The 20,395-nt window shown below is 36.7% G+C and overlaps 2 protein-coding genes across 2 annotated transcripts; one reads left to right on the top strand and one right to left on the bottom strand.

The window, feature by feature from the left end:
* Window positions 1–461: 461 nt before the first annotated feature.
* Window positions 462–5,396, top strand: LOC131333473 (deSI-like protein At4g17486). The gene is made up of 3 exons (XM_058368010.1): window positions 462–878; window positions 2,433–2,720; window positions 4,680–5,396. The coding sequence occupies exons 1-3, from the start codon at window positions 746–748 to the stop codon at window positions 4,931–4,933; spliced, it is 675 nt and encodes a 224-aa protein (XP_058223993.1). The 5' UTR covers window positions 462–745; the 3' UTR covers window positions 4,934–5,396.
* An 11,169-nt stretch (window positions 5,397–16,565) lies between these two features.
* LOC131333544 (uncharacterized) lies at window positions 16,566–18,354 on the bottom strand. Its single transcript, XM_058368116.1, has one exon. The coding sequence runs from the start codon at window positions 18,238–18,240 to the stop codon at window positions 17,134–17,136; it is 1,107 nt and encodes a 368-aa protein (XP_058224099.1). The 5' UTR covers window positions 18,241–18,354; the 3' UTR covers window positions 16,566–17,133.
* Window positions 18,355–20,395: the final 2,041 nt, after the last annotated feature.

The following is a 20,395-nucleotide window of genomic DNA, read 5'->3' as shown; positions in this document are numbered from 1 at the left end:
AAGATAACGTATAAGAAAATTGCAACAAACCTTCTTAGACTACTTCAACGCACATGTGGAATCTCATAGTAATTTGTTTGTAAAAAAAAAGGTGAGCTCTCTAAATTTGACGACGCCAAAATCTTATGCCAAATCCAACACAAGATTTCACCATTATTCTACTAATATTGAATTTGAACACTGGCTATTCTTTCTTCCTCCCCTTGGTAGAGTGTACCGATGCTAGTCTTGTTAGCCTGATTGGGTGGCTTGTTTTTCACAGAAATTAATCAAAATTTAAAATTTTGGAATCTGACCCGCAAGAAAGTAGTTTTTCCAAAATTCTCTAGTTTTGGCGTAAATGACTTGCCTTTGACAGAATTGAAAAGAGAATAAGGTACCCACCTTTAACAAAATTGAAAAGAGAATAAGGTACCCATAACCTGACCCAAACAACCATAATAATAGAGTTGGGAAAAAAAATACTACTACTGGATATAAATATAGGGCTGCTGGACCGCATTCCCACTCGTGTTCGTCCGCCTAACCACTTGCATAATTCGAACCTAAAACATTAACAAATCTAGAAATTGAGAAAAGAACAGGAACTCAAATCCCAAAACCCCAATTCATTCCCCTGGAATTCCTCTCATTTGTCTTCCACTTCCCAACGGAAAATCAGAGGAATTTGCGTTCTCATAACCCCACTCTCTGTTTGGATTCCAAGAAAAAAGCAGAGAGGAAAATTTGTTGAAGGAAAAAGAAAATGTTGTGCAGAATGATACCAAGGAAGACGAAGACGGGAAAGGTTCCGGTGTACCTGAACGTATACGATCTCACTACCATCAATGGCTACGCTTATTGGCTGGGCCTTGGTGTTTATCATTCTGGTGTACAAGGTAAGAAAAAAGTTATTGGTTATCTTGGTTGGATCTGGTGTTTTTCTGTACTGGAATTCTTTATGCTTTGTTGGGTTGCTGAGAAATTGGAGGAAATTGAAAAGGAAAGGTAAGTACAAGAACTTTTCAGCCAAAAACGGAAAACCCAATTTGGAAACGTTTGGTTTTGATGGGTACCAAGTTTTGGAAGTATATTTTGTGTGGATTAAGGGGTGTTGGGGTTTGGTGGTTGTTTTTGTTTTCTCAGGTGATTCATGGAATAGAATAGAAAGAATTGAAGGTCATTTTTCATTTTAATTTGGGTTACCTTTTGCTTTCTTAGTAACCAAACTGAGAATTAGGACGAAAATGGTATGAATGTAGGGTAAGTTTTAGTGGATTCTGGGTGTTGATACCTCTGGTCTTGAGTGTACAAAATGGATAGAAGAATTGTTCAAATGTTTTTGTCTCCGGTGCAAAAATTTGATTTACGTTTTCGCTGCATCTAAACATAAAACCAGTTTGGAAACGTTTTTTTCTGATAGGTACGCAGTTTCAAAAGATGTTGAGTGGATTCTGGCTTGTAAGGGTTTTATTTTCTCGGAAACCAAACAGACCCATTTTGGAAACATTGTTTTGGGCAGGTGGAGGGTAGTGTGGAAACACATTAGTGGATTCTGGGTTGTAAGGAAATTTTTTTGTTTGGGTTTTTCAGGTGCATATTAACGCTTGTCGAATTGGATTTCATTTTCCTTTTTTTAATGGTCTTTATCTTTTTGTTAATTAGTGTCTGAACAGAAAATTGAGGAAAAAATAGTTCGAATGCTTAGTTTTTCGTCTTTTTCGCTTATATTCTGGCTTATATTGTTTGTAAGTTTGTAACATGCCTAATTGTTCCAGAGGTCTGATTTGCTCACTAAATCCTAATAGCCTGTTTTGTTAACGTGAAAATGGAGGAAATCAGAGCATCAGAGGTTTTCTTTCCAAGTTCTGAGCCTGTTTTCTGTTGTACTCTCGAGTCTCGAGATTTAGAAGTTACCTCAATCAAGCAGTAAGAGCCTGCTGATTTAAGTACTAGAAAACTTTGTGCTTGAAAGTTTGAACCTTCGTTTCTCTTCGGCACGGTGTCCCTGCAACCTAATAGAGTGCCTTCTTAGAGAACCTATTCTGGGAGTTTAGGATTGAATTTGTAACTTTGAATCTTATTTTTTTCTTTAAGTCTCTCACCTTTCAGCTACCGGAGACCTGAATTAAGTCTTTGGTATGTTTATTTGATAATTAAGGATATGATTAGAAGGCATCAAGGGTAAATTAATTGTTCTGTATGTCGTTTTCGGTAGAAATTCATCTGAGCCTTACTGACCTAGATAGTAATACAAAATTTCGGAAGTTCTGATACCTTGTTTACATATTTCTCAGCTTCAAAACAGAAATTTAAGCTTCAAAACTTTGGTTTTCTTTTCAAAACATCGGTTTGGTTTCGTTTGGTTTAGTTTGATTTTGGTTTTGGTTTTGGATTTTATTGCTAAAATCTGTATTCAGTATATTATTTATTTATTTATTTTTTGGGGGCAGTTCATGGGGTTGAATATGCATTTGGCGCACACGAACATCCAACGACTGGAATTTTTGAAGTGGAACCAAAGCAGTGCCCTGGTTTCACATTCAGAAAGTCAATCTTGATTGGAAGAACAGATATGGGTGACAAAGAGGTCCGGGCATTCATGGAAAAACTTGCCGAAGAATACTCAGGAAATACTTACAACCTCATCACCAAAAATTGCAACCACTTTTGCAATGATGCTTGTCTACAGTTGACCGGGAAACCTATCCCAAGTTGGGTTAATCGACTCGCTCGACTCGGTAAGGACTATTTCATATAAGGACGTGAGTAACTCTGCTTGCAACCTCTTTATTTTCCCTTAGCTTTTCCTTGGACCTTTTGAAAGTATAAGTAAAAAGATTACCTCCTTCATCCAATTTTGTTTATCTTGCTTTCCATTTTAGGATATCCCAATATGTCTATCCAATTTGAAAAGTCAAAACATAAAACTTTTAGTTTTCCCAAACGATGCTTCTCAATATCCTTGAAAATGGAGCGGGATAAAGGAACAATGTTGGGAAAATGTAGACCTTTGATTTGAATTTGATTTCCTAAAATTCTTTCGCCTTAAAACTCACAAAATGGACTAACCGCATGGGATCGAGGGAGAATATTATTTTATTTGTGGTTCTTGTTCTCTTTTTGGTGTTTGCTATCTAGCTAACATATTATATTCTAGCAGTTGCTAGATAGACAAACTTGCATGATAATTTTGAACAAGTTTATTGTTAGGCCTTTTGCTTTCACATGCTTCTTGAATTTCTTATTGGCTGCTCAAATTTTCCACTGAAGCAAGTAGAACTCTTCCCACGACATTGACTTTCATACGTATTTCTTTAAGTTGAATTGTTTGTCTTGAGATTTGGTTTTTATTATTGTGTTCCCATTTAAATAAAAGATAAGAGAAGTCATTATAGTCATAGATTGGGATGCACATAATTCACTCTATGATTAACTAAATTAAGGTGGTCCCAACAGATCAATCTTTTAACTTGTTAAGGATATTAAATTTGCTTAAGAAATTGCTAACTTGAATTATGGATCTGGACCATCTGCTTCACTGAGGTCACTTGACTTTTGAACCCAGTTGTTAAATTCATAAACAATTCAGCTTCTTTTCCCACTTGTATTTTCTTGATAGCTCACCCAAACATACCAATGGTAATCCAAGATAAGGAGTAGTGCTACATGTACCGACCTCCCCGGTACCGAAATCGTACCGCCGGCCGCCGGTGGGCCGTCTCCGGCCACCGGACGGCCGATCCGAGCCGTCCAAAAATTTTAAAAAAAAAATATGAGGGGGCCTACGCGAGAATCAACGGCATCCGAGGTGTGTAAGGTTCTTGATCCGAGCACCCTTTTTTCGTGTATATATGTATATTCGCGGGAATATACATATATACACGAAAAAAGGGTGCTCGGATCAAGCACCTTACACACCTCGATCCGAGCACCCTTTTTTCGTGTATATATGTATATTCGCGGGAATATACATATATACACGAAAAAAGGGTGCTCGGATCAAGCACCTTACACACCTCGGATGCCGTTGATTCCCGCGTTGGCCCCCTCGTTTTTTTTTTTTTAAATTTTTGGACGGCTCGGATCGGCCGTCCGGTGGCCGGAGACGGCCCACCGGCGGCCGGCGGTACGATTTCGGTACCGGGAGGTCGGTACCAATATCATTTCTGCAAGATAAGTGTTTTTTGGTAGTTAATTCAATGAAGACCAAACAAGGAACAAGATTATTGGGGGATATCCCTGAAATACAAATAGACCAAAAGAACCACCTACCATACTCTACCTCACAACTAGAAAGCACAAACAAACAGGACAAAGTCAACAACAAAAACAGAAGCCCCACTCTAGGAGCTAAGGTCAGCACTACCTTCTAAGAAACAGCAAAAGCTTTACAGGAAATGTAAGAGAAGTAAGAAATGAAAATTGCAAGTAAAAATCTGACTTTGACTGATTAAAATGTTGTTCAGAAACGTATAACCGAGGAAGGAGACTATATGCTAAAAATTCACGGGAAAGGAATATACTTGTGATTAAAATGGTGTTCAGAATCGTACAACTGAGGAAGGAGACTATATGCTAAAAATTCATGGGAAAGGATTATACTTGTGTGCTATATGACAAGACTATTTATAGTGCGAGCCATTCTTTATTTCCTACATGTCTTCTTATATTATGCATCATATTTGCACATTGTGAAGGTCTTCTTTGCAATTGTGTGCTCCCTGCGGGTTTGAATGAGACAAAGGTGCGGCACGTTAGACCAGAAGATAGGGCTTTTGAGAAGAAGAAGCTAAGAAGCCAGTCAAGTAGGTTTCCATCTTCTTCTAATGCTCATCCTTCATTGTCATCTGGTCCTTCAAGTTCTTCAACCAGAGGTAGTAGACAAAGATCTTATCGTGCTCGATCTTCATTTCTGAGTAATTCTTCTCCGCCCTCGCCAAGGAAGCTTTAGTGGCATTTGATTTTTGGAACTTCACTGGGTCATAATTTCATTGGCATTTCCTTTCCTTTTTGTTTGTGAAAAGAAAAGGGAAATGATTTTCACTCTCTCTTTTGTGTATAGATTCACTCCACCTTTTGTCCCTATTTTGTGAAATTATAAAGCCAACTTTCGCTTATAAATTCCTAATTAAATACACAATTCATGAATGAAAGGGTGACTTTGCAAGTTTGCATAAAATGGAGTGTATTTTTCAGCAAAGGGAATGGTGAAAATAAGTCCCCAAAGCACAAGCAACCAAAAAATGGGGTAAATTTTCCGATTTAAGTATTTTCCGTATCATGTTACTTGGTTCTGCTTTTATTTTTTTCTGTTTTTTTGGTTGAAAGTAGAAACAGCAGCTTATATGTGTTTCAGTGTTTCTTTTTATGTATCTTTGATTTAGTGAAATGGAATATTTGTTTGCCGCCCCAAACATTGGCTGACTGTAGAACTTTTGAGCAGCACCTGGTGAATCATTGAGTAGCGCATGGAATTTTGTATATGTCTTGTAAACAAATTGACGAAATATAACAAATTATGGTTCTATTCAACTCTTACGAAACTCTTCAAAAAAAAAAACTCTTGCGAAATACTCCTTTGGCCTTGGGCTCCCAAATCTATAACTGAGGAGGAAACTAAATTCTATGCAAGCATCGGGCACACACCTGTGCGCTCCTCAATGTAGCATGCGTGAATGTGAGGATGCGAATCCATTAGATGTATCTTTCTCCTCCCCAGTTTACAACTTGGAAACTGAATTCATAGTGTGATTCTTTTCCTGGTTCGAGCAGTCAACCTATATGAGCAAAGTCTTGGACTCAGAAGTAGTAGAAGTGTGTAACCAAAAAAAAAATAGTAGAAGTGAAGGCCTTTCTTACCATAGTAGCATGTGTAGAAAAGTCATGTTTTATCCTTTTGTTTGTTTAACCTAATCTCTGGAAATTGAGAGCCAAGTCTCTATGTTCTTTTTGAAAGGCTGGTTGTTGATTTGCTGTTGTTTCCATGGGATGGGATGAAGTCCTGTTAATGTTCAAGATGATGAATGTAGATGCAAGGTTTTTTTTTTTTTTTTTGTGGATGCCACTTTTGACTGTTCATCTGTGAATGTAATTCCTCATTAGGTATGAGGGATACAAGGTATATTTATTGGCTGTGATTATATATGAGAGAAATGGGTACTACTGTACTGTAGAAAACGAACAAAGTCAGTCTTGTACTAGTTCGATTGAACGGTTTCAGGCCCCCACCCATTTAACTCCATAATAATTATGTCTGCAATACACCAGTAGGGGGCAGGGACCTCTCTCAATGTGGTGTGTCCAAAAATTGGTAACCACTTTACTTTACGTGGGTTGAAGGTACAAAAAAAAGGGTCCAATAGATCCATCCAATACACAGCTCTGTCTGTTGACTCACTTTCCAAAATTCAATCTACTGTTTCTTTTGTTGATTAAAAAAAAAAAGGGTACTATTTCTACCGGATTGAGGAAATGTGTTTTTTTGGTCAAATGGCATACATCAGCGAGATTAAATGAGTTAGTAGGTACTCCACAGGAATTAAAGAAAAAGAGTGTTAGGGACAAAAAAAATTGGCAAAGAAAATATTCTTAAAGTATACATAAACGGTTCAGATTCACTGTGCAGTACATCTGAGCCATTCATATACACTTTAAGGGTATTTTTTTTACCCATTTTTTTTGCACCTAACATTTCTAATTAAAGAATGTCTAATCCCAAACGTGCCCCTCGTGGGGCTCAAACCTCTGCCTCCACTGAGGAGGCCACTGAAGATGGGTACGGTTATAAGGACGCGAGATCCCAAGCACTGTCTATTATTGTGACACGGTTTTGAGTCCTGGAAATTACGCAGTTAATGAATAAGTTAATTACCATATATATTATATCCCCCCTTAGTAGTCATGGACATTAATTAATTAGCGGTAGATACGGTTGTAAGAGTGAGTGAGCAGCAAATGAGAGTTTAATATTACTACTACTACTACACACTAGAAGATCGATGTGATCATAAAAACACCAAGATGGGGTCTAGGCTGCTGCTAGGATTAGCTAGATATGTGGTTTTGCAGCTTGTCGAATTTCTTCAAGTGGGTAATCGATCGATGATGTGTGTGGAAAGAAAACAAATGGCCTGGCATCATTTCAATGACAGAGTACCATAGCATAATAATGTTTGAAGAAAAGGTCAAAAGTTGGGCATCTCTTCTACTCCACATAGTAGTTGTGTTCGGTGGACAAGTAATAATATTGCTGAAGTAAAAGCCCGGCCACTTCGTTCGCTAACAATTCCTTAGTCACAACTCAATGTAATTAAGTTCTTTTCAACATGCATGCTTGGGTCTCGGATTGGACATAGGGTAGTTCTTAGCTTTGTTAGAAATTTGATGTCGTTCTTCTTGTCTTATTAATTTTTGTAACAATTTCAGAAATTAATTTTAAAATTTTTTTTGTGCCGTTAAAAAAAATAAATTCTTTTCAACATACTTTGGGTTTGGGCCCTGTAAAATGGGCGGTAATAGACTTAAAACAATATTGCTGTTATTACCGATTGCTATTAGCTAATCGGGATACCTAAAGCACCTCCTTTGCGCAACATGCGCCAGCACCTGGAAACTATATTTATTTCCATCTGAAAAAGAAAGTTTTATTAATAACTCAATAATATGGTACGTCAGAAAAGGTTGGTAGCCCAGGATCCAGTATCATGCATGGTATGCAAGATAAATCCAACTAGGTTGGCTTGGCACGTACGTGGTACTACTATTGAAACTAATCACTGCCAACCAAAAGCAAAAATGAAAATTCATCATCCTACAACACATTGAATGAGGTTATACAGCAGAAATAAAACTATATATGCAGGTTTGATCAGAACATTAGGCTTATAAAATCCCCTCCAAATATCTCTTCAAATCCTCCAGTGATCAATACACTCCCTCATGTTGTGTTGTCCTTTGATCCGCATACAAAGCCACCCTTGTTTTTGCGATATTCAAAACTTCACAGACTTCCGGAGTGATGTTCTTGAATACAAGATCATTTCTTTCCTTAATTCCACAAGACAGCAGCATAAAAACACTTTTTCCAGATCGACCTGCTTTTCCTTTCCAGATTGAAATTTCCGTTTGAAAATTAAATCAGAATTTACTCATTTCAACCAGTGTAGAAAGGCATGCGCAATACATGTTCCACCACTTCATGATTCCTGCCCAAATCTTCCACGTGAACTGTAATGCAAGAGTAGGCGGTGGGGTGTTTCCGGCACTGAACTGCATAATGGGCATGAACCTTGATCTGCAACAACATTTTTTCGTCATAATTAAACACATATTTTGGACAGCGTGCAACATAAATATTTCTACCTTGTTTTGGACCTAAACCCTTCCAAACGGCATATAAATTCTGGTTTTCTGAATAAGCCAAAGTACTTTTCCCAAACTCATACACGCAGATTGAACGACATAAGCATTGTCAAAACTCAAGCTCCACATCAGTTGGTCTTCCCTATCAGTATCCGGTCAAAAGCCCCTCGGCATTTCCTGCAGAGATTAGCCAGCTGTTCCTCTTCCCAAACAAAAAATGTCCTTTAGAATTGCAAGCTTCTAACTTGTGATCCCTCATCTAATATCCCTGACCTTTACATTTCTCTGAGATGATGAGCCGATGAGGTCTGATATTGTTTTACTAAAGGTATGCGCTTGAAGGTTTTCTTGAAGCAAGAACCAAGGATTACATGACTGTTAGGAAGGTTGGGAGTTTGCATGCACCTATTTACAAAGAGCTGCCAACGTTTGCATAATTCACGCCGAAGCATAAAGGTGTCTCACCGCACATCAGTTTGTTTCTTCTTGCCTTCAAGGTTCATTTAAGCTACAACTAGGAATGGAAAGAGTAAATCTCATGCTTGAACAAAAACCTCCATGCCAGCAAGTGGCGAAAGATCTGACCGAATGCAGTTATGCAGGTTCATTTCTCTCTCTCTCCCTCTCTCTCTCTCTCTCTCTTTCTCTCTGTATTGGAATTGACTTGTTTTTTTTTTGAACAATAAAGCACTTGTTATTCCATTTCATATTCTTGCGCTAGGTGCAGCTGTTGGGCATATTGCCGCTCTCAGGTTTAAACATCCTGCGGATGCTGGGCCCGTAAATGTTGAGTATATATTTTTTGAAAGTGCATTCATGTGATATGTTAGAGTTTTCTAACACATGTGAATTGCGGTGGAGGATCCCCTGGACGTACTGGACATATCAATAGTACTAGCTAGCACTACTGCACTACACCTATTGGAACTTGCTTCCTAAATGCCGTACGTAGTCCCTAGCTAAACCCCCTACTGGTAACTAATTACTCTATAATTGTTTCCTTCTATTTCTGCCCTGTTTCTTAATTCTGTCGTATCACAAGCAAATTAAAAGTTCAATCATTTGCTGTTTGAAGTCTTCTTTATAGCTTCTTTCGTTGGATTGTATTTGTTTTAATGAATCATTTAGCGAGGTGATTTACTTCTCGAGTTTGAAAAGGAAAACATTTGATTGTTTTTCCCCGCGCTCTCCCGGATCTTGTTTAATTTCCGTGAAAAAATACTGTATTTTTATGGTATTAATAGGCTTGCTTTCACTGTGCATGCGTAATTCATATTGTTGTCTACTGATCTTCATTACATACCAACTCTAACAGTCTAATCCATAAATAATTGTATTAATTGTTATTCAAGTAATTAAGACAATTCAAGCTCCGTTGAAGAACATTTAAGAAAAAGCTGTAGTAATCCTTGTATGTATGTATGCATGAGGACAGAAATATCAGGCAAACCAACTAAGTTTATTTTCAGGTTATGCATTTTGAGCAATATGTATATGGCAAACTGTAGTAATATGTACTATATGATTCGTAAAATTTAAACACATTTGCCCAATGGAGTGGTTGGAAATGGCTTGCAAACTCCTTTTGTCCAAAACAATGTGTAAGATTTGTAGTAATAACTTCGAACAAAAATGTTAACAGCGTTGCTTCTTGGAGGAACCAGGGGGCGTGGGGCCCACTCCGATTGATCAGAAATGTTTTCTTTGTAGAGCTCGTCGAATTGAACAAGTATGCAAAAAATCAGCTCGATCAGATATTATTAAGTACTTGATCGGAACACATATAACTTGAAAATAATGGGTTACGGTGAGTATGATCTAGTTTTTCAGATTCATTCTTTTCAAGATGGGGTTCAAAGGCTATCCATAGGCCTAATCCCAAACTTGCCCCTCATGGGGCTCAAACACCGGCCTCCGCTGGGAGGAGATGAGACAAACCAACTGAGCTAGCTTGGTTTTCTCAATATGTGCGAGCCAAATTAATGGCATCAAAACCATTACAACTACGTGGACACCAAAAACTATTATGCTGTGTTTGGATGAGTTTTTGAGAATTTTTGGGTAATGAGTAAAGAGAGAGAAATTAGAATAATGATTGGAGATAAGGATAATGAGTGGAGTGAGAAATGAGAATAATGATTGAAATTAAGGGTAATGAGTATTTTTTGAGTTGGAATATTTTTTCCAAAAAGCAAACCAAACAAAGCATAAGGTTTCATTATGTTCTATAGCGATAGAATATGTTTAGCCTTCACTAAGCGGCTATAAAGACTTGACCTCAAGCATTAAGTGAAAAACTCAAGGGAAATGATTTTAACACTCTTTTTTTTATTCATTATTTTTATTCATGTGAAAGTACCAAATTGTCCATTAAATAAATGACAAAAACAGAGTGCCAATTGATAAAAGGAATATTTAAATATTCATCATCTTTATCCATGTCATGTAAGAATTCATCCCACGCAATTTAAATAGTTATGATTTCATCCCCATCTTAAAATAATTCCAGAAATGCCCTTATATATATATTATATTATATTATTAGTAAATAATTTGGGATGAAATTTTAAAGTTAGGGTTTTAACCGTTATTAGAGATACCAATCCCAAAAATAAAATCCCGTAATTGACGTCATATCCCATAATTAATGGAATTTGTTTGCCCCGGCCATAAACCAAATCCTGTAATTATGGGATCAAAGCCTACCATATTTGAAACACCATTTCCATTTTGGCCATTTTTGCACGAGATCATTGAAATGGCAGCTGTCATGGGATCAAAGCCTACCGTTGGTTCTTCAATAATAGCTTCAGAAGCTTTGAATAGATCCCCTTCTCCCCCCGTCGACCTCGGGTTCAGAAACGATGAGTTTGGGATAAAGAAAAATGGGTTCATATATGTAGCATCGCAAACAGAGCGGCCCAAGATCTGGAGTGGTGTTCGACATCTTTGCTGGTTAGCTCCGTTTAGTTTTGTACCTTTTTCGTTTCATGGTGTTTTTTGTTTCAAACATGATGTATTTTTTATATTGTTGAGTTTTCATGAATAAAATATTGTACATTCATATTTTTTCGTGGTGTATATTCATGAATAAAACATTTTATATTCATATTTTTCATGCTATTTTCCCGAAATGTTATGGATTTTCAAGTTTCGCCCAGAAATCATGATTTTGGTTTATTATTTTTCATGATAAATTAATCATGAAAAACATGGTCAGTTTGAATATTGTGTATGTTCCAAAATATTTCTTAAGATCATTTTGCAAAAAATAAAAACATGGTCAATCCAACATGTTTCAAAAAAGAGCTATTTTCCCGGAATGTTATGGGTTTTCAAGTTCCGCTGAGAAATCATGATTTTGGTTTATTATTTTCATGACAAATCAACCATGAAAAATATGGCCAGTACGAATTTGTATATGTTCTGAATATATTTTATGAGAATTTTGCAAAAAAAAATGGTCAATCCACCATGTTCCAAAATGTTTCATGATAATACGTTACGTGGTATAAATGAAAAAATAAATATGGTTGTCGAATGTAAATCGGTGAAATTTGGTTATTACGAATCTTTTAAGTTTTGAAATTATCTTTCATAATTATCTCCCATAATATTGAGATTGAATCCCACTAAATTAGGAAATTGTTGAATCCTACTAAATTAAAAAAATGGTTGAATCCCACTAATTTAGGATGTCAATTTAATAAAACATATATGAATATATTTTTAAAAGAGTAAGATGGGTAATTTACCATCTGAAATGATGAAAACATAACTGTTCAAAATGACCGAAATAAATTCTTAAGTGGGATAAGATCTGAGGATGAATATTTAAGTCTCCCTTGATAAAATGACTTACCCATTAAACCAACTTGGTGGTTAAAGCGGGTATTGAGAATTTGAGAGAAGCTTTGCGGGTGCATTTACAAGCATTCATAGCAATCTTTGTTTGTCAAAAGCCTTAGATTGGCTAAAGCTTAAAAAAGATAATAGAATCCAATATTGATAAAATAATTAACAATTCAAAAAATAGAATTCAATAGTGTATGTTATTCACAATTAGATTTCATCAAAATAAAAGGAAATTGATTTCTACACTCTCCTAATTAATGCAAACACTACTCTCTTTTTTCGTCTTTTAGTGGGTAAATTTACGGAACGGTCTCTGAAATTGTAACAAGGGCATACACGTAGGCTCCGTTCAGTTGTCGAAAAAGTTGTGTGGAAAATTGGTTCCCAAAAAAAGTGAAGTGAGGTGAAGTAAAAGAAAAAGAAAATTATTTTCCTGTGAGTGTTCATTTAACAAAAGAATTTTGCAAGAAAAATTAAGGTTTAGTTGTTCATTTGTCAGGAAAAAGAAACTTTCGGGAAAATTTTGTGAGTGTTCACCCATTTTCCTTTTTCCGCGACTCAAAATCCTGTGTTTTTTGCAGGATCACTTTTGCAGGAAAGTAATTCTTGCAGGAAAACTTAAATTGGTAAGTCCTAGAATTTTCCTGCCAACTGAACACTGGGAAAGTTATGGGAAAATTGATTTTCCCATCTTTTCCTGTACTTTCCTGGCAACTAAACGGAGCCGTAGAGATTGTTTCGTAAATTCACTCGCTAGAAGACGAAGAAATGAGTGTTTGCATCAAATAGCTAGGAAAGTGTAGAAATCAATTAAAAAGGCAAAACAAAAATTGTGACAAGCCTATTCAATGTTATTTATTTAATTAATAAGAAAGAAGACATTATGTCATGCGTGCTTCAAATGATGTAAAATTAATTTGTAGTAGCAGTACGAGACTCATAATTTCGTACTCGTATTAGTTTTGGTTTGGTATTTGTCGGTTTTGGAAAAACTAACCAACATGTGACATACCTAGCTAGAATAGAATAATATCAGAGCGAGCATTAATTACCGAAGACCGAGACAATTATAAACGGAAGTTGGATCGATCTTGGAAAGGACTATTCCTCAGTTTGATCGATCAAAAGACAAAAAACAAAGAAAGGACTATTGAATCACGAGATTTTGAATAACGAGTCCGCACCACTTTTTTTTTTGCCCATGATGTTTGGCCTACTTCTAAAGAGATATGGGAGGGGCACCGTAGATATGGATGAGACAAGTTCAAAGAACATTAGTCACTACACCAAGCATTCATGTTTCTGACAAGAATCGAACCATCACCTTTTAACTTTCGTGTGAAAAAAACGAAAAAATGTCGTTAGGCTATAAGACCGTTGCACACACCACCTCCTTCACAACGGTCAAACTAAGGAAATATTATTCCATCTTTCATTGCCGTTTAACATCAGCTACTACCACGCTCTCCCTGAGTCCCACCATTAACGTTCAAACTCAGTTGGGGCCCTTTGCCCTAACTTAACGGAACTGTCTTATTTTTTGTTTTTTTCCTGAAAATTTTGAAATTGTTTTAGGTGTTGGGGCTTAATTGTTTGGGTTTTATCCCTTGTTATTTGGGTTTTTAGGCCTTTAGGTGTTTTATGGACCTATTCATTTGGGTGTTTCCTTGATTGGTATCTTGTCAATCAAGGGATTAAGTTTAGGACTGGGCACTCTGTTGCCGTTCTCTTAGCCTTGTTAATAATCTTGTAACAATTTCAGAGATTAAGAAAAAATAATAATTTGCCGTTCAAAAAAAAAAAAAAAAAACTTTTTAGCGGATTCTGACTAGGCAAATTTGGACGAGTTTTGCGGGTTAAATTTAACTTTACCGTAGAGAGATATGTTCGGCAACATAATACTAGCACATCCAGGTAAAAAAGCAGATAAAAAAAAATGTTTGCTTAATTTAAAGGGACCTGTAGTAGGCGCGCGTGCGCACACATTGGAGTATTTGTACACCAACGGAGTAAGTTGTAGCTAGGTTAACATTAGCTTATCAAACTTCAACATAACCTAACTAAATATCTACACTAACATATATAAGAACTATTATTATATCCAAAAAAGAATACTAGTAGCAGCTAACATCCTAAGAAAATCATAACGTAAACTAGTCAATGAAGTGTGGTTAATTGGGCGCAACCCGTACGATTAATCGATATTTTCTAAGTGAAAATTTTGATTTATGTTGATTAATGTTATCTTGCACATGGGAATATGCAATATGGACGGTGAGGTTGGATATATCGAGTTAAAGATGGATTGAACAAGTTTTGACTCTTCTCCGGCCGAGTTATGACCCTTATTCGATTATGAAGGACGACACCAAACCAAATAGAATTATCTACCATGACAAATAACTGTATGCCAATTATTCCCTCAAAATATTTCAAAATTTAGCTGGAATAGTCTGTTGAATATTCAACTCCGAATCATTTATTTATTATCTACTTCAACTCCAAATCAAATGGTAATGAGATGAGATAATGAGATGAGATCGAGGCTCAATCCTCAAATACCTTCTTTTTTTTTTTGATCGGCAATCCTCAAGTACTGATATAAGTATTTACTCATGTGAACAAGCTTTGCAATTACTCTTGCGTATATTAGGGTCCGTTTATTCGCCAAAGAGTACTAAATTAGATGTGCAATTTCATAAGATATGTAATTTCATCAAATTATTAGTGATAATATTAAATATTTTGGAGATTTTATATCTTAATTTCAACCATATGAAGTTTAACTCAACACTGCAAATGTAGCTCTCTATAATATATAGTTCGTGTAATAGTTTACTTCCTCTGTTCCTTTTTAAATGTTCCAGTTTGAAAAACACGCAGTTTTAGGAGTCAACTTTCATCTCTACAGCTTTACTTTATACTTTTTTCATCAACTTTTATCTCCACTTTACACTTTCCTGATCAACTTTTACTTTCACTTTCCAAAATTATTCTCTACTCTATACTATTCGCATCAATTTTTACCTCTATTTTTCAAAATTATCCTCTACTTTATTCTTTCCACGTCAACTTTACCTCCACTTTCCAAAATCATCTTCCACTTTACCTATTAACTTTTCAAAGTGGACACTTATTTAGAGACAACCCAAAATGAAATAGTGGTCATTTAAATAGGGATGAAAGGAGTATATCCGATTGAATAAACGAGCCAAAAACTCTACCGGCTTACATCAAATTTCCCGTCTCTCCTCTCTTTTGTCCCAAAATCATCTCTCTCACTCGATTTTGGTAGGGTTCACTTGCAGTAATATAAAAAAAAGATACTAATTTGGACTTATATATAAAAAAATAAAATAAAATAAAAGAAAAAGATATATAATTGGAACATGGAAATAGGATGGGGTGGGCCACATCCTATCCCATATGACAGAGGCCATATCCCATGTAAAGAGGAGACAAACACCAAGGAAAAGTGGACCCTCCTCACATGCTACAATATTTGTACAACTGGTTGGCAAACCTTGGAATCTCACAAAGACAGACACAACCCAACACAACACACACACTCTCCCATCATAATCAAAACAACTCATGCCAGACTCATCACAACTAATGATCGACAAGAATGCTCATAAGAAAAGTAAACATAAATATACATTCGGTGTACACAAAATGGCGTTATATATACTGAGAGAGTTATTGGTGGAGAGATCAGAGAAAATATCCACTACCTACTAATGGGAATCAATCATGAGAAGTAGTAACAAAAATTAGCCTATCAGTTAGTCAGTCCTCGTAGGTTTATTTATTTATTTGGAGAGTGATGGTAGAACCAAGAGAAAAATTGTTAGGGACTAAATTTTACCTACAGTTTGATGTTTACAGTAGAATTTGAGAATAGTCGTTTGGGGAACGTTGAAAGGTCATTTTTTGAACAGTTTCTAATTCCGGAGAGAGAGAGGTTTATTAATTACAAATTCCTCCAAACTTGGGTAGCTTTTTGTGTAGGGTTTTGGTTAATTTCAGTTGGACTGGTGATGTGGCAAAGATGGCTTTAGAGCCATCATTAGTTCTATATTAAACCACAAGCCATTTGAGAACCAAATTTGCTTTCCATGGAATTCCATGTTCTATTTTTGGGTTCCAAATTACTACTGAGTATAGCACCACAATTGGCTACCACTTGAATTGCTCTTACTCAATAACATTTTAATTTTTGAGCTATAACCATTTGTCCTTTTGTAAGTATGGGATGGATAAATATGTTAGAGAAATTAATTGAAAATAAAGCCCAAAATATTACTAGCAAGCATAAGAGGCCGGATGAGAAGAAAATAACAAATCCAAGTTTCAACAAACACATGTTTTGTATACTAATATCATATCATATACCTTTTGGAACTGTTTCACAACATTGAATTGAAATTACACAACAATCCCTATTTTCAATCCAAGACCTAACTCTGTAATTTGACCAACAAGACAAAGAAGACATTTTCTCTTCCTCTTCCTTGCCTTTTTCCCTAGCCTTTCCTTTCCATTTTCTCAGGGGCACATCACAATAATGAATAATGAACACAAAAAAGAAGAAGAAGAAGTCAGAATCTACAATTTAGATCTCCTACTATCTACTTATCTTGTACATTGATTTCTTATGTTTATGTTCACCAACAAATGGGTTAGTCAAACTGTCAGAGAAAACCAAATAGAACAGAGCATAATTACCCAATTCCAAAAAACCAGAGGAGAGAAATGATGTAATTTGATTCCCCATAATTGACCAGGGCATGATTCTTGAGTTCTGGGCGGTAAGAAAGGTTTTTTCTGAATTTTACTGGTCTCGGCTTGGATAACCTGCTTTTGATCGAACCGAAAAAAAATTAGTGAACATGTGTAAGTTAATCCGAACACCCGAAATTGACTCCAACATCATCATCTCTTCCAAGCATAGACGAGGAGAGAGAAACCAGAAGGATCTTTCAGTTCATTCTCCTCAACGCTCTCCCACTCCATAACAGAACCACACCCAGAAGAAGCTGAAGACAGAGAAGACGAAGACGACGAGCTTCTAGTCCCTCTCAACAAGCTCTTCTTCATCTTCTTCTTCTCAAACCCGAACCCACACGACGACTGCTGCGACCAAAACAGCCCTCCATTTCTCTCATTCAAATACCCAACTCCGTGATCTCTCTCCTCGTCGAACCTGAACATAAAAAGAGCGAACCCATTGTCATCTTCTTCGAACAACCAGTTGTAGACGTCCCATGAGACATTCACGTGTGCCCCGTCGACCTCGACTCGCTCGTTTCCCCTGAATTTCCACTTCAAGTGCTTGATTTTCAATACCCTTTTGTTGTCCACGCTGAAATAGAGCCTCCAGTCGTCGCCTGCTCTGGAAAAATCGATGGAGATGTCTCTGCTCTTGCCTCCGAAATCGGCTTTCGTGGTGTACAGTTTGTCCCCGTACACGTGCTCTCTTCTCAGGACCATGAGTTGGGATTTCTTGGGATTCTCATGAGCTCGTGTCTTGGTATAGGCTTCGGCCGGAGAGTCGCCGGCGAGGAGGGTCATTTCGCCGTCGACCACGGCGGCTATGTAGTACCCGGATTGGGGCTCGGGTCGGGACCCGAATTTGGCTTTGGATAGGTCCCAGAAGACGTGGACTGTTTTGGGGGTGGTGGTTGTGTTGGTCATCTTGAGCTTTTTGGATCCTTGTTTGTTCCAGAAAATGAAGGGTTTGATGTGGAGGTGGAAAGATGGGGTGGAAGAGGGAGGAGAGAGAGTGAGGTTTGAGGAAGGGTTGTTGTTGTTGTTGTTGTTGAGGAGGAGGTGGAGGTGGAGGGAGCGACCGAGGGCGGTGCGGGACCAGGTGAGGGCGAAGAGGCCTAAGTCGGTGTGGTAGACGGAGGTGGTGAGGTTGGGAGAGGTGGAGGTGGGTGGTGGCGCCGCCGTCATGGAGTGGTGGTTGGTGGTGGTGGTGGTGGGAGGGCGGAAGCAGGAGGGTAGAGGAGAAGAATGGCTGTGGTTGGATTTGGTCATTTCCCCTTATGGTTTTAGGTGTTGGTTTGGTTTGGTTTTTGAGGTTAGTTAGGGTTTTCGGAGGATTGGGAGAGCCCTATGATGGGGTTTTAAGGAAGGGTCGAGATAGAGAGAGAGAGAGAGAGAGAGAGAGAGAGAGAGAGAGAGAGAGAGTTAGTTGGCAAGGAATGGTGGGGACAAGAATGGTCTGAACATAAGTTTTTTCCGTGAAGGTGGGGAGAAAGATGTTGTACATACATACGATGTGGTAAATTCATGCGTGTACCCCAGGTACGGTTCCCGGTATTTTGTGAATTCGGGCTAAACATGCTCCTAAATCTACATATGTGCTTTAGATTCACATAGGTACACCGGAGTGATTATTTAGTGTTCTTAGAACATTGCCAAGTGATACCTCAATAATCCTTCTCTTCACCACGCATTTGTCTCTGGGTTGTACATTACACACGCTCTTTTTCACCACACAAATGTGTAATAGAAAGGATGATAGAACACTACGTGACAATGCCCTTTTTAACAATGAATCATTTTTCTGTGCGGTTGGATCCATTATGTTGTACCAAAAAAATTCATATGATAATCGATGCGTATAAATGTGTGTGTAAACTACCTTCTTCACATGTTAATTAACGACATCACAAAGTGTTGATATATTGCCACAATTATAACTTGTAAAAGGCAAATTACCAAAAGAAACTATCAAATCCAGATAATTATTGGCTAAGTATGGTTTCGGATGTGCTGAAGTGCAAGCCGAAGTCATAAATCACATTGAAAAATGGACTTCATTGTACCTATTGTATCCACAAATATTTATGATTCACGGTATTTATACTAGTGATTAACTTATGCAGAATAATTTTATGGTTCAAATTTGTTCAATTTTTTTTGGCATTTACACCAAACTTTTATGTGATATGGGTGAGTAAGGATGAGAGAAATCGAAAAAGTAAAAAATTATGATTTTTACACAAGTATTTTGAGAAATATCCAAAGAAAAACTCAATTTTTGGACTTTTTATTGGATATTTTCCAAAATACTTTTGTAAAAGTCATAAGTTTTTACTTTTTCGATTCCTCTTGATCTTACTTACCTGTATTTCCCAAAAATTTGGCATAAAACAAACAAACGCAAAGAAAAAAAATTAAATTAGGGCAAAACAAAAAAACTGTGTTGCATAGCGTGATTAATTTAAAGCAAAGTAGAATATTTCATGAACGCCTTTATCAATATTCGGTTGAGCTAAGGTTTTTTTTTTGCAGGAGTCGTAAACAAAATATTTTAAACAAAATGAGCAACTCAAATCATATTTTAAACTAGAAACATGTCCAAACGGGATCTATACTTGCATATACAGATTTTTTTAATTTGTGTAAATATCCTTTTGTTTATTCTAATTACAATTGCAGAATGGTACAAGTATCTAAAGTACGTAAAATCAAACATAAGTGCAAAATACATTGAACTCAACTGGTAGAGATCCATTAAGTGGTACACAAAATAATTAAACAAAGAACCCGGTCCGCGTATTCACTATGCATCTTCGTCCCTTTGTCACCAGCTTGTCATGTTTTCTTTTTTTTTCTTTTAATTCTGTGATGGTTTGATGTAATTTTTCCTTTTCTCTGTATTTGAATAGAATCGCTGTAATTACCTTTTATGGCTTTAATAAAAAGTGTGTTTCGGATTAAAAAAAAGAAGAAGAAGTTGTCTATGCACTTCAGACCTACCAGCCCACCAATTCCCTGCCAAGTTAGGACGCCAGCCTCATTTTGGACACTTTTTTTTGGAGTCATGGTTTGTTTATCACCAATTATATATTTTTTCCGTCCCAAAATCTTTGGACTTTTTCAATATTGGTGCCATTTTTTGAACTTTTATATCTTTCAATATGAATCTCTGAAAATATGCAATATGAATCTTGTTTGATACTCCGTAGTTCTCGATTAGATCTATAATACAAAGTTTTTAAAATTATGAAAAATATCATAAATTGAGAGATATAAAAGTTTAAAAAACGACGCAAATATCGAAAAAGTTCGAAGATTTTTGGACGGAGGGAGTACGTCCCAGTACGTAATTTCCAACCCACCATTCCAAGTTTCCAACGGTCCTTTTATTGTCCTGATTTTATTTTGAAAATGTCTTAATCGA

Source organism: Rhododendron vialii, chromosome 7a (assembly GCF_030253575.1).
Source record: "Rhododendron vialii isolate Sample 1 chromosome 7a, ASM3025357v1".
Classification (NCBI taxonomy): Eukaryota; Viridiplantae; Streptophyta; class Magnoliopsida; order Ericales; family Ericaceae; genus Rhododendron; species Rhododendron vialii.
The sequence above is the reverse complement of the archived record's forward strand: the minus strand, read 5'-3'. Positions and strand labels throughout refer to the sequence as shown.

Bases quoted from the DNA above. Each gene is read 5' to 3' on its own strand.
- LOC131333473 (XM_058368010.1), top strand. From the start codon at position 746: ATGTTGTGCAGAATGATACCAAGGAAGACGAAGACGGGAAAGGTTCCG. The intron at 879-2,432 runs GTAAGAAAAAAG...TTTTGGGGGCAG, and splicing joins TTATCATTCTGGTGTACAAG to TTCATGGGGTTGAATATGCA. The intron at 2,721-4,679 runs GTAAGGACTATT...CACATTGTGAAG, and splicing joins TAATCGACTCGCTCGACTCG to GTCTTCTTTGCAATTGTGTG.
- LOC131333544 (XM_058368116.1), bottom strand. From the start codon at position 18,240: ATGACCAAATCCAACCACAGCCATTCTTCTCCTCTACCCTCCTGCTTC.